General features: G+C 34.8%; 1 protein-coding gene across 6 annotated transcripts in view; it reads left to right on the top strand.

The window, feature by feature from the left end:
- Positions 1-14958, top strand: part of LOC105216112 (tyrosine-protein kinase Fer) — a 76415-nt gene extending 61457 nt beyond the window's left edge. For 3 of the 6 annotated variants that reach the window (XM_011190423.3, XM_011190421.3, XM_011190420.3), the window contains exons 4-14: positions 2710-2806; positions 3085-3418; positions 3477-3755; positions 3828-3999; positions 5084-5284; positions 11860-12234; positions 12307-12520; positions 12809-12895; positions 12976-13104; positions 13416-13598; positions 14078-14958. In XM_011190423.3, coding sequence (XP_011188725.1) covers positions 2710-2806; positions 3085-3418; positions 3477-3755; positions 3828-3999; positions 5084-5284; positions 11860-12234; positions 12307-12520; positions 12809-12895; positions 12976-13104; positions 13416-13598; positions 14078-14229 — 2223 coding nt within the window. In that variant the 3' untranslated portion in view covers positions 14230-14958. Of the gene's footprint in view, positions 1-2709; positions 2807-3084; positions 3419-3476; positions 3756-3827; positions 4000-5083; positions 5706-5846; positions 6983-8986; positions 9661-11859; positions 12235-12306; positions 12521-12808; positions 12896-12975; positions 13105-13415; positions 13599-14077 lie in introns of those variants that run through there. The other 3 variants (XM_054225398.1, XM_029042772.2, XM_054225375.1) reach the window with 3 other exon arrangements.
- The last annotated feature ends 408 nt before the right edge of the window (positions 14959-15366 follow it).

Below are 15366 nucleotides of genomic sequence, written 5' to 3'. Positions count from 1 at the left end.
GCATCAAAATATTTCACTATTCACCCTCCTCAGCTCATCTGAGCAGGTTTAAAAATATATATGCGAACATAAAAATTCACCGTTATACTATATACATAGATACCTACAACAATGCAATATTTTGCATAAGAAAAAAAGCTCCACGACAATTGGCCTAAATAAGCTGCAATGTAAGACGCTGTGCCAAAGCTTGTGCTCGCGTGTAGTCAATTAAAAACGCAATAAAATCGGCGAATGCGTTTTGTTGCAATTTTACGTGGTCTTCATCACGTACGGTGCGGTGTAAAATGCGACAACGCCAACATACATATACTAATTTACAATAGCTATAAGACAAATACAAATTTAATGCCTACACGCTAGATACAGCTATAAATATGTGCAGAGCGTACATACAAACATACCAACAAATTAAATATAATTTGTTTTAAGACAAGTGGACGGAATAGAAAAGTGAAACAGTACAAGATGCCGCGCGGATTTTCTCAATTATTCATACACGTGTATCATACATACATAAATTACAGCTGCATTACCACTATATATGTATGTATATATGCACATAACGGTATGTGGATTTTATAAACAATTGGTATGCACAAGTAAAAGTGAGTTTCAATTAAAAGTCTCTTGACTTTACCATAATTGAGGCAATGTGTTGTGCATACCACAAACTCACTTGTATATATTATATATAAATGTATGTATGTATGTATGTGAGTTGTCATAAAAATTGCGTTCAATTTGTGGGTTAGTGTTATATAGTGTTACTGTTGTTGTTTTTGTTATTGTACCGGCTATTGCTGTTATCACCGCTTAATTCCCCATACTTGCACGTCTGCTCAGCTGCCGCGAGTTGTTTGTGCGGTTTCCGTTGTGAAATGCCGGCAAATAGTAACAGGTAATAACAACAAAAACCAGTGACGCCAATAAAATTAATGCAGAAATACGTGTACATATCATTTGCTATTTATAACTTGCACTTTCTCATAGTTACAAACGCTTTTCTCTCGCTATTTGGGCTAAGCAAATGCGTTCAGCGGCGTAAATATGCAAATAAATATACAAAATTACCTGCTGGCTATATATGTACAGCGTACATACAAATGTTGTAATCAGTTGGCGGCAAATATTTGGCATAATTCGGTTTTATACATATGTATGCCGGGAAAATAATTGGGTGAGAGAATTGAATTTTGTCGTATTTATGAGAAGTTTTATGCTAGATGAAATAATTGTATTTATAAATATTGCAGATAACTAGTTACATATATGTTTTTCTCTACGTCATTGTTCATATTTTACCAATAATTAAAGTCATTGGTTTCCTGAGAACTACAATATATTGGTTTACGAGAGTATTATTAGGTATTTGTAATAAATATTAGATTATTTCAATTAGTACCACCAAAAATTTTTTAGCCTTCATCTGAGGTTATTTATATATACATATATATAGGACAAGACGAAATACCTCATGTCATCAAACAAATAGTCATCGCATTCTATGTCAACATCCGATGAGACGGTACTAGGATTTTCGAGAGAAATGTTTTGTGAATGATTTATGGTCCCTTAAACATTGACAGCGTCGAATACCGCAGACGATGGAATGATGAGCTATATGTGTTATTCGACTACGCTGGCTACGCTGGCTAGGGCATGTTGTTCGAATGGTCGAAAGTGATCCAGCTTTAAAAGTGTTCGATGCTGTACCCGCTGGTGGAAGCCGAGGAAGGGGAAGACCTCAACTCCGTTGGAAGAACCAGTTTGAGAAGGACGAGCTGCTTTCATTAGATATTACCAATTGGCGCCAAACTGCCAAAAGGAGAAAAGAATGGCGCCCTGTTGTAGGCTGGACTGTAAGCGCTGCCAACGCCAGTCAAGAAAAATATATATTCAATTTTATTCAATTCGATATTCATACAGATAATGTTGCAACTCTATATTTATTACCAGAGCACCAGAAGAAATATATTTTCAAACATCGCCGACATATATAATATTTTAACACGGCAACATTCTGAAGGGAAAATATTCAATAAAGCCTTGAAAGATTTTCCCTGAAATCTTAGCCGTTGAAAACTTTACTTCTAAGGTATCCCAAAAAGTTCATTGTAAATCAGTTCAGAAGGCATCCTCTACCTCCAAATTACCTGCATAACGTTATCAATCAAATAAACTGCGAAGTACATTCGATTAATTAACTAAACTGAAACCATGGGTTTTTCTTGAGGGTTTCTCTAAAATCTTGAAAGTCAATCAAGAAAAAATTTATTATATTTACTCTAAAGACAGTACATTATTTTTCGTTTTTTGAAAGAAAAAAAAAATAATAATAATATTCATTCGTCCACATTCATATCGTCGCCTTTAAAATAGTCTCATTTTAAAATTTATAATTCCCGCTATTTTTTGAACACATCTTTAAGCGTATCTTACTTTCTAAATGGGATGAGTCTTTACTGCTTAAATTTTATAACTAACCTTTGGACTTCTGCAACTTGTTTACTGCTCCATTGCATATATGGACCGTCTTCATTACGCTGTACTCCTTTTTCAGCGATATTATGTACGTAGAAAATATTTTGTATCAAATGAAGGGCTTATAAATAAATTAAAACTTATTACACTATTATTAAAACTCGTTTATGAAATTATTATCACAATAAATTTTTACTAATTTGTTAATTTTTTGTCTCTTTTTAGCTCACAGACGAAGTCGTACGTAAGAAAGCCGAATATCAGAAACATCTCGAGGGTTATAAGGCACTGCGGACACGCTTTGAGGAACACTACATAAAATGTAATTATGAAAACGAATCTTTACATACTTATTTAAGAATGTATCGCTTATTAAGATTAAAAATACTTATAACTGCCTATATTGAATATGTAATCTTTATGAACTCTCTAAATTTTTCCATGACCCAAAAAATGAATCTAAAAAATCTTCTAAGATCTTGCTTACAACATAATTTACTCTTCTTTCTAAAATAGTTGTGTAAAAAATTATGACTCCAAATGCTACAAACGTTATACCTTAACTCAATTAATGCTTAATAACCACTAATTAATTTCCAGCCGGTCGTGGTGGTCGTAAATTGGATGATGTACGCGATAAATACCAGAAAGCCTGCCGCAAACTGCATCTCACCCACAACGAATATGTACTCTCCATTACCGAAGCCGTCGAGGTGGAGAAAGATTTCCGTACAGTATTGCTACCCGGTCTGTTGGAGCATCAACAATCCGTGCAAGAGAGTTTCATACTGCTGTGGAAGAATATACTGCAAGAGACAAGCCAGCATGGCGATCTCACATCCGACAAATTCAAGGAAATACAAAAACGCATCGACAATGTGATAAACAGCATAAATCCCAGTGAGGAATATCGGGAATTCACCGAGAAACACAAGTAACACTTGAACTGCAAGCACTCTGACTTTCAATATTAATAATTATTCGCTTTATAGAACCTCCCCCACCACACCTTTAGTATTCCAGTTCGACGACGCACTCATCGAGGATATACCCGGCAAATTGCAATCGAATACGCTCACCGTTGATAATCTCACAGTCGATTGGCTGCGCTCGCGTCTCATAGACTTGGAGTTGTCCGTGAAGGATTGCCAAGAGAAGCAGCTCAAGATGATCGAGCATGCGAATGGCGGTTCGCCGATAGCGAATGGCAGCATAACACGCAATGGCAGCACCGCCAGCAATGGCATACAGTCGCCCAAAGATAGTCAGAAGTAGGTGGAGATATCTGTTTTGAGACAATAAAATTTCTATGGTAACTTTTTTTGATTTCCGAAAAAAAACAGCAGGCAATCGAAGGACCTCAATGCGTTGCGTTGTCAGGAGAAGCAAAAACAAAAGTTGGTGGACATGATAAAGTGCGCTTTGAATGAGATTGGCTGCGAAGAGTTGCCATCTGGCTGTGATGATCATTTGGAACAGAATTTCATAGAGAACAGTTTTAACAACGATCAACAGGTAAGTGTTTTAGGATATTCTACGAAAAGTGCTATTTATTCCAAGAAATTTATACCACAAACATACACACACAGAAAGCAGGTGAAGGGATTAAGTCTTAGTACCTTATGGTAATTGGTTTAAGCAGCTTAGATTTATTTTTAGGTACAATACATGTCGCTTGATGGCAATGGTTTTGAGTAACTTTTAATACACTTGAAGAAATGATAATAAAATAGGACGTTTTGGTAATAGATGTATCGAAAAGTATAAAGATTTCGACAGGACAATACTCTACATAAGTATCCTATTATCGTAAACGAAGCTTCAAAGAACTAGACCAATTTATATATGAGACTTGTTTGTATAGAGATAATAATCGTATTCGATTCGCTACTTCTGTGTTTTTAAGAGGGTATGTGGAGTTGTATAACTCTTTCATATTCTCTATTCCATGGATAAAGTTAGTCTAACTGATTTAAGCAATTGTTTGTCCGATTCACCGCTCTACAAGACTACTAGGTTAGAAAAATAGCATCTTTTCGGCATTATTAAGCCTTAAAAGCCTAAAAAGTTGTATTTGATTAACATTCGGTCACAAAATTATAGCTTTCATCGTAAAAGCTCGAACAAAAAAGCTCACTTGCACTTGCACTATCAAAATACAACCCTAAATTTTTTAAGGAGTTCAAGGGTATAAAGCTCTTTCTTATGACACATAAAAATTAGGCAAAATTAGTCAGTATAAATTTAATTAACATATTGAGCTTTCAAGTTTAAGCTCTTCATCCAAAGCACACAACGAAAGCACTATACTTTTTGATACATCTGTCTAGCATTTTTAATGATTTTTATATTCACTTCATTTTCGAATTAATTAAGGTTTGGGCACACTAAATACACTATTTCACTTAAGTTTATGAACTTATGTACTTATACTTATTCAACTCTCTTTTTCTCCCAAATACAAATATTCTTATACACCCTACTTTATTTCTATAAACACCCAAACACACGGTTGCAATACAAACAATAAATTGCAAAATAAACTATTTAAAAAAATATAAATAATACAATTCGACACAAATAAAACACCGCCTCGCAGAACTCAGCAACCTCGACCAATTCCACAGGCGTAAGTATTATCAACGAGTTGCGGCGACGCGGTGGCGTACTCACACTGCTGCGCGGTAGACCGTTCAAGCGCAAGTCGACACCGCAACCGACCACGCCCACCGCGAATCGTATACGCACGCAACGCTTCAACAAGCTACAGCCGCGCTCCCAAAGTCTCGGATCGCTGTCGGTAAATACCAGTCCTGCGAAATATGAGCCCATTACTAACCCCTTGCGCATGGCTACCAGCCTCGAAGCTAACACTAGCTACGGTCTGCATGACATCGATCCCGATTCGGTGATCATGTTCGATCGTGGCGCCGCTAATGCCAAAATGTTTCCCAAGTTACGACGCACGCAACTGTCCATGTTGTGTCTGAATGAGGAGGAGACGCCAACCGCTTTTGTTATATCCATTGATACTAACCCGAATGAGCCAATGTCAGAGTTACACGATCACACGAACTACAACAATAATAATAATATTAATATATATGCCGATTTGTTAGGGGGTTGTGAATCATTGGGGGGTGACTGTGACAGTGTTCGAAGTGGTGAGTTAGCTTTGCGACGACAAGAGAATGTGAAAATCGAAATAAATCGCGAAGACAGCACAAGACTAACGGTGGAGATGGCGCGTGAATTGCGCACGGATGTGGTGGTGGTGGAGAAGAAGGATTTGGATGTGGTTTCAGAGAGCAACAGCAGTGCAACAATAGTGGCAGGGCCCACTGCGGTTTTAGATACACAAGCAGCCGTAAAGAATTCAATTGACGCGCATTTGGATAAAATCGATGAACTGAATCGTACACTAGATGATCGCTTGAAACGTCAGTTGCCACAAACTACTACAACACGGCCACAATTGAACTTAGACGCAATCGAGTCGGCTGATACCGCTGGCGTCACAACACGCACGAAAACCGCCGAAGAACAGGAGGCGCACTGCTCTTCGAAACGTTCGTCAAGCTCGAGTTCCGACTGTCGCACTTGTGCAACGCGCAAGGAGAAAGATAGTGATGCTGGTGTTGGTGGCAACTCAAAGAAACGCTCCGTCTCATTCTCACAAAAGTCCATTAATGCCATTATGACCAATCTCAAGGAGTTCACGAAGAAGAACGCAACGCCGAAAGTGCCGAAGACAACCATTACATTAGTGGAATACAAAGAGACGAGCGATCAGTTCGAGTTGATCGATCCGGAGCTCGGTAAGTCAACGCAGAGCAATGGGCGCGCCATTGACGGCGCTGAAAAAACTAACAGCGCTGCGGTGGATAGCGGTGCTACACAAATTACAAGCGATACGGACACCAAACCAAAAAGTAACGGCAGCGTGACTAAGGAGAAAACGCCATCTAACAATAACAACAACCACAATGATAACATCACAGACAATACAACGAGTACCGCAACGCAAACGCCGGCGTCAAATGCGCCAGTTGCTGATGGCACAACGAATCCGTCCAAAACCGAGCCATTAGCCATGACCGCAAAGCTACGCCTAAAAGTGCCAAAGATACAGACGAAGTCCAAAGCGCTGCGTCAAACATTCCGCGCCAAACTGCTAAATTTCCAAATTAAACGCGATAAAATATGCAAACAATGCACGAAGCGCCGACGCGTACATCCGTCCAAGAATATGTTCGACTTCAGCAAAGACTTCGGTTTCAAGCGTGACGAAGTCAATGCGGAGCACTGCGATGCAGGTGGCGTTGAGGAGTTCTGCACATGTCCGCCCGAGAAGTGTACGAACAAAATCGCCTTCATCGAGCCCGCAACACATTTTGATTCGACGAGCTCTGCCGAGGCCGAAGATGAAGGCAGCGGTGGTGAGGATCACCTCAGCTTGAAGGAGCACTGCTACAGCGTACCCAGCTTGGCGATGAGTGTGAGTAGTTGTAGTAGAAGTAGTAGCAGCCGCCGCCAGCGCAGTTGCACGAGCGCAGGCGCACAAAAGGAAGCGCCAAAAAGCATATACCATACAGTACCATATTGTATCTATATGAACTTTGCATCCGTAGCTGCATTTATAATTACACGCAACTGTAGCTGTTCATGCATCCAATATACCATATAGAAGTAGCTGTGTTTTGACCACAATTTAGCATTTTGTTTACTCTATATCTCTTTTGCGTTTCTTGATTTTAACTACTACTCTCTGACACTCTGCACACACTCTCTGTATATCATCTACGCACCAAAAGCGCACCAATAAAATCAAAAATATCACATATTGTCACCTCTTTATTTCGTAATGTAGAGCAATTAGCGCATCCCCGCGTTGCCAGCCGAGCTTATTTGAACTTCATAATCATTAAGTTTTGTTGCCGTAAACGGGGTTTTTATGATTATACAAACATTCACTGGAGTATCTCTGCATTTATTTATTGTTTTACACACTTGAGCGCCTACGTGTTCGCATATTTTAAGTTCTCACCTAATTAACGGGAATTACCCAGTGATTATACTGAGTGTATATATAGTTTTGTGTATGAAGTTTTCTGCATGTTAAACTGCTGTAAATAATATTGATTATTAATTGCTAAAAAATGTTGAGAATTTTCTGATTTGCTGAAGTTGCTTCGTAAATAATTACTACTTCGTACACTCGGAGAATTTCCTTGGCATGGAAATTGTATTGTAAATACTTTAGTATTTATGTTAAGTTACGGTTTAATAATTAAAATTAAATTTTTTAATTATCGTAATCATTGTAAATAATTATATTTATCTACTCATTTATTAAATCATAATTGTATACACGTAATTACCACATATTTTTAGGCTAATTCTTTAAACTTATTTTTGGTGTCAAACTACATACAAATAGTATTTATGAAGAAAATCATTATTGATTTTTGAAAATATCAAACTTAATATCGATTATCCTAAAAGTATGCTAAAAATCATGCATCATGCAATGCGGATGAAACGTTGCCTACAATCAGGCTGATTATTAATTAACCGAACTACTGTTTTATCTAATAACGTTTTCGCACAGTAGTTAATTGATCAATTAACTAGCCTTTGCTCCATTAAATCGTTGATTTAGATCGATTTACCATACAAAAGAAAAAAGAAAAATTTTAATTTACTCCATTATTTGTTAATCAAATACAAATCGAGTTGAAACCGGGTTGTAACTCTGCGCGTTGTTCTCCACGCTAGAAATTTGGCTGTGCTTATTGATAAAATAACAATCAGGTAATGAAACTTACCAATTTCTTATGAACAGCAAAAACAAAAATGAACAACAGCTGGTCGTTAATCGAGTAACCGGCAGAGCGAACGGCAAAAAGGTTCACACCTGTAAAAAATAAAATTAGCTCTCACTTTCCATGATATAACTGATAATTCTTATAAGTATTGGAGATATACCGATCTCATAGAATAAAAGTAGATATTTCAAGAACGATATAAATTTAAATGAGATCAAGAAGGTATACCAAATATATTTGAAACCAGAGTTTGAGTCTACTTCTATTTAGCTGGTTTGACGGGAGTTCAAAATCTGCCATGTGAACTTTATTATTTCGAACTTATTCCCATTACAAATCGACACAAATCTCCTAGTTAATAAACGCTGCTCACATCTCCACCTGTTACACGGCATAATGTACTGTAATTGATTACAAATAAATACAACTATATACGAAAGCAGCCGGTTAATTTAACTTCTGGTTCTGGTCGAAATTTGGACGCGTTCCAACATTGAGTCATGCAATCACTGAGACTGGCAGGCAAGCAGGCATTTCATATAGGAAACGAAGAGCAAGGAAAATCTCTTCAAAGAGCAACAAAAATTTTTGCGGTCGAACTAAAATTAGCAGGACTAACAAATAAACTAAACCAAGAGTGCTCTCTGTTAGAATTTGCCACGGAATATTATGGCTAAATAGCAAAAGCTGGGGCTGTGAAACCAAAAAAAAAATCAAAACAAAAAGACATAAGTGATCTAAATTGAATGTTGGGCAATACAACAGAGCGCCACAATATGCCGCGTACCCATTTATATTTCTCTAAATAGGCCAATGCGCTCCAAATGAGCGGAAATTCAAGAGCAGCGTATACATATTATATAGTATATGGTCTCTGTGAAAGGCGTGCGCAGCGAAAACATGCAAAGTATAGGCGATTTTCATTCCACTTTTTTCACATTTCCTTTTCATTTTTAAATTGAAACGATTTTTAGCATCTAAATATTGCTGAATAACAGCCGCATTCAGTTTACCCATTCAGTCAATCGTCGGTCGCTTACAAGTGCCGCGTTTTGTGACGACATTTACCGAGAAAAATACTATATATTGTCTTGAATATGTGAAAATCAACCGATTTTTTATACAAATTTCGTGATAAATATTGAACTGCCGTGCTTTTTCAAGTGTGAGAGTTAATAAATAATAAATATCAAACACGGAGGGCATCCTGCAGCATTTAAGCTTCTTCAAAATGAGCTCTTCGGGTCTAAGTAGTTGTAGTTCCTCACAACTACTGACATCTCCTACAGAAATCGTAGGGCCGCCGGTGGCGCCAGCGAGAAAAAAACGACCCAAATCGTTTATGCTTGTAAGAATTGTGACTTCTTAAGTGTTTTACAAAAGGTTTATTGTTTTTTTGGCATTCAAATAATGCGTGTTGCAATAAAAAACACCAGAGTCAAAAAAATTGTCGGCTTGTGCCAAAATATATATCTCCGTCTAACAAAAAACATGTAAAGTTTCTCAATTGAAGACTAAACAAAAATATGTTGGTGCTATAAATTTCCACAAATATAATAAAATCTGAAATATACAAAGCAAACCATAACACTGCGGTCAAACGGATGTGAAATACGCCACATTTAATGCCAAAACAGTATTTTTTAAATTTAATTGTTGAAAAAACCATAAAAATTACATACCTAGTTCCTGCCAAATACGTAATCGCCTAAAAATAATATATACTTGAAATATACTTCGAACCAATTTTGACAGCGTGAAATATTCCATGCAATATATTGACATAAGCGCGTGCGTTGTTTCGCTGTATTTTTCTATTGTTATTGTTATTATTATTATTTTTTTTAATAAAAATAAAGTCGCCCAAAATCGGTAAATATAGCTGAATATAGGCATACATATAGATTTTATAGCGTCACCTAGGATTGTCAAGTAATATATTTCAATATTTATATTGTTTACATTCTCGGGGATGGGTGGAAATAATCGATACTAATAACTTTGAAGTCGATATATTAATTTTATATGTAATAAGCAGTTTGAGATTGGCTACATATTTTTTAATATAAGTCATATCACTCTTTCTCGAGTTAATTGAAGACAGAATAAATTTAATGAATATCCTCTTAAAATTGAGATTCTAAATATACGTTTTGGACCCGTATTTGATTTGTTTTATTTTGGGACAGACCTACCCAAACAAGATATCACATATTTCATCTTTAGCCAGAGACTTCACTTTTGCTTCACGCAACTGAAAAATGAGCTAGCAGCAAGTCAATGAGGTTTATGGAGATACATATATGTATATCTATAACTCCTCTATTTAAATTATATGGAATCAGTTATATGATTTCCGAAACCGCTCTTGATCTAACCGAAAAGCTTATAGTGAACTTTCTAATTTGGGGAAAATGTTCGTGGTAAGGGAATTTGTCTAGAATGTATTAACCCTTTGGGAGTGGTATTTGATCAAAAAATATAAAGATCAATCGAAACTACAGTACAAGCTGTACACATTTTAATTGATGGATGGATATTGATTGAGGAGACTGAGTTTTTTTATCTGGAAAATTCTGATCAGTATTGTTATCGTTGAACACATCGAGACATAGGTAGCTTTCAACCTCAAGGTTATTTCAAAATAAGCTTTGCGAACTATTCATATACAATTATTATTTGTGCAATAATGGGAATGTTATAAAATATTAAAATATTGGGGGTTATACATACTTTTTTGTTTTATAAAGACACTTTTTCACATCCCAGATATTTTTAATATATTATATGTATGGAAATATATAGTAATACAGTTGAGCTTCCATAACTCGAATCACAATAATCCACAAAAAAAAACTTCGCGTTAGAGAGACTTCTGAGTTACGGAAATAAATTGTATGAAATTTGACTTCTATTGCCAATTCAAGAGTTCGAGTTATGGAGAATTTCGGGTTATAGAAGTTTGAGTTTGAGTTTGAGTTTGAGTTTGGAAGTTCAATTGTAGTTAGTTAGTCGCTATATATAATAAATGCTGGGTATATACACTTGTTTTAGTAATCGATAATTATCGAAATAAATTGTTGCATTATACGCAAGCTATTGTAAAATTTATTTTTAATTAATGTTAATGAATAATAAAAATTCTTCAAACTATTGTTTCATACTTATAAGACTATTTTTAATAAATAAAAAATACTAAACATTTTTATAATTTTATTTTTTATATATAATTTAGTTAATATGCTACAACTAAGTAAATAAAATTTTGTAAATATGCAAGCTAGTTTCAAATAAAACGTTTCTATATATGTTATAAGTTACTGCGCTATTTTTCCAGCAAAATAATATTTTTTTATAAACTCTCCTTTGGTTCGCTCTTCAACTCTTTATAATTCTGTGGGCATGTAAATGTACAAATAATTTATGTAAACAGCTGCTTTCGCTGACTTTTTTATGTTTTTTAATAATTTTTGTATTACTAAAATTAAGCATATAATATAAAGGGATATCCTTTATATAATAATCACACACAAAATCTACTCCACAGATGTCACTGTCGACCAATCGACCACTGTACGAAGAAGAATGGTTCCATGGCGTGCTGCCACGTGAAGAAGTCGTACGTTTGCTCAACAACGACGGTGATTTCCTCGTGCGTGAGACCATACGCAACGAAGAGAGTCAAATTGTGTTGAGCGTTTGTTGGAATGGTCACAAGCATTTCATTGTGCAAACCACTGTCGATGGACATTTCCGTTTCGAAGGTCCGCCATTCCCCAGCATTCAGGAACTCATCATGCATCAGTATCAATCGGAGTTGCCGGTCACCGTGAAATCGGGTGCCATCTTGCGACGTGCCATTTGCCGCGAACGCTGGGAGCTGAGTAATGATGATGTCGTATTGCTGGAGAAGATCGGACGGGTGAGTGTGAATGCAATATTTTTGGTTAAATGCAATAATTTTGAAAATTTTTTTTATTTATAAACATCGCAGGGTAACTTCGGTGATGTCTATAAAGCCAAGTTGAAGTCTACGAAACAGGATGTCGCTGTGAAAACTTGCCGCATGACGCTGCCCGATGAACAAAAACGCAAGTTCCTGCAAGAGGGACGCATACTCAAGCAGTACGATCATCCAAATATTGTCAAATTAATTGGTATTTGTGTGCAGAAACAGCCGATTATGATTGTCATGGAACTCGTGCCAGGTGGGTGAAATGAAGATGAAAGGAGTTTTTTCTTTTGATTCAAAATTTCTTCTTTTATGATTCAAATGATACTAGAGTATGGATGAAATTATGACCAAAAAATGGTTTTCTAATATCAAAACTGTCACTTTTTTACTTTGCTAATGTGACGTCAGCAAAATAGCTGATTCTGTCAAATTTAATTCCAAATCTGTAGCTTCAACATGATGATTTGAAATAAATACTATTTTGAAATTCTCAATAATATATTTTCTAAATAAACCATTTTTTTTTTTTAATAAATTTCAGGCGGCTCTTTACTAAATTATTTGCGCAAGAACTCAAATTCATTGACGACACGTCAGCAGATGGGCATGTGTCGCGACGCAGCGGCTGGTGAGTTCAATTTAAAAATATGGCTAATTTTTTGTTATTTGAAAATTTTCTTCAATAAAAATACTTTTCGTCTTCTTCAGGTATGCGCTATTTGGAATCTAAAAACTGTATACATCGTGATCTCGCCGCTCGTAATTGCTTGGTTGATTTTGAAAACTCGGTGAAAATCTCAGATTTCGGAATGTCACGTGAAGAAGAAGAGTATATTGGTAAGTAAGAGAGAAGTGTTCTAAAAATTAAAAGAAAAAATTAACTGTGGAAAATTAAAACAAAATTAATTTATAAAAAGAAATTTTATATTCAATAAAAACAATGATATTTTTCAATTCGAAAATCTTGTCTCTTAAATGACTCCCTCATTGTGACTAATATTAAAATAAAATAATAATAATAATAAAAAATATTGGAAGCATTTAAACATGAACATTTTAATTTATTAACTTTAAATTTTTTCAAAATATTTTCCTTTGTGGTATTTTTAAAAGTAATTTTTTATAAATATTTTTTTCTCTTTTTTTAGTTTCCGATGGCATGAAGCAAATCCCTGTCAAATGGACAGCGCCGGAGGCATTAAATTTTGGCAAATATACCTCATTGTGTGATGTTTGGTCCTACGGTATTTTAATGTGGGAAATTTTCTCTAAAGGTGATACACCCTACTCGGGTATGAGTAATTCACGGGCACGAGAGAGAATCGATGCAGGTAAGTTATAGAAACAAACATGATTTTAAGATATTTTATAAACGACATTTTCCTCTTAATTCAATGGTGTTACTATTATGAAGGGTCAAAATTTGATCTTCGAAAAAAATATATATTTCGAAAAATACTGGACCCCTTATAACATCTGTCATATAAGCTTGACGACCAAGCTTTATATACCATTGAATTAAGAAGAAAATTTAGATTAGATCTATATTTCGAATATATCCTGTAATTAATAATAATTTTTTAATTCGAACTTCGAATCTAAATACATATTTCGTTTTTAGAGGCGAACTTCGAAAATCGAAGAATACACTTTTTTTAACTATGACTCAAACTTCTGGAAAAATTAGTTTGGTCCAATACAAAATATAACCCATTGTCTCTCAGTAAACTATCCAACATATTTTAAGATTCACAAGCATTATTTGAAATTTTTATTTTTGATCCTCTCTCCCTCTCTCTCTCTTTTACAGGCTATCGCATGCCGACACCTGAAAACACAGCGCCCGAAATGTATCGGCTCATGTTGAAGTGCTGGTGCGCCGAAGCTGAAGCACGACCGCATTTCGATGAGATCTACAACGTTGTCGATGCACTGATAATACGATTAGATAATAGTCATTAGAAAGCAAAAATTTAAAATTAATGCAATAAAAGAAAAAACAAAAACATAAATCATATTTTCATACTGCATATATACATAAACATACATATATATTTAAATAAATTAAGGAAAATAAGCATACAGTTAAGGTGATATACATACATACATTTAATTATATAAAAAACTGCATAATACAAAAACAAAAAAAGGACGAAATTAAGTATATGAAGCAGAGGAATCAAATTATATATTTTCTAAGCATGTATTTTAAGATTGTCTCCTACTCATATTTTGCATACAGACATATACACACTGATACTCGATATAAAATGCACGTCATTAACGGCATAATTGTATGTATGTAATATGGCGTAGCCGCTTTAGAATACTCGAGCACTTAATAATTGCAATGATTAAGTGCAGTTGTGTAAATATTTTACTTGAATTGCATACATATTTACGCTTTTATGTATGTAGATAAGTGTATGCAATTAAATGTTCGCGCTTACAATTCGCCGGCAATTTTGTAAATTTTATTTTTTTATTATTCGAAAATTTATAGCGTTTTGTTAAATTTTCGTTGCTGTATTGTACCCTCGATGTGCCAAAAACAAAAAAAAAAACGAGAAATTTAATTAATGTAAACAATACATAAGCATCGATTTGCGAAGTGTTTTTAATATTATTATTAGTCTAGTACCTTAAGTTTATTACACACATATATATATACACACAGGTGTACTGAGCGGGTCAATAATGCTTTACATTGCTTAAAGGCAAGTCTCTTCTGGAATATATAATATGTGAATATGCGTATATCTGCTTTAATAACTTCTTATAATTTGTTAGTGTAATATTTTTCAAAATTATTTCTTTTTGCAAAAGAAATTGTAAAATATAAATATTATTGTAAGTTGTTATCCTTACAATCGTCAATTTTGATTGAGCCTAAAAGAAAATATTGCCGCTGCTCATTACAATGTTAAATATTAAAAAAAAATATTCTAAAATATTTTTAATTTAAATTTAAATATTCTAAAATATTTTTTTTAATTTTAATTTTTTTTATTATAATATTTCTGTATTATGTTTGATAATTTTTCATTATTATTTTTACTATTAAAATTATTATTATTTTTTTACACACTCATATTTGTG

The sequence above is a fragment of the Zeugodacus cucurbitae genome, chromosome 2, assembly GCF_028554725.1.
Source record: "Zeugodacus cucurbitae isolate PBARC_wt_2022May chromosome 2, idZeuCucr1.2, whole genome shotgun sequence".
Lineage (NCBI taxonomy): Eukaryota > Metazoa > Arthropoda > Insecta > Diptera > Tephritidae > Zeugodacus > Zeugodacus cucurbitae.
Note: the sequence above shows the minus strand (reverse complement) of the source record. Positions and strands in the feature narration are given on the sequence as shown.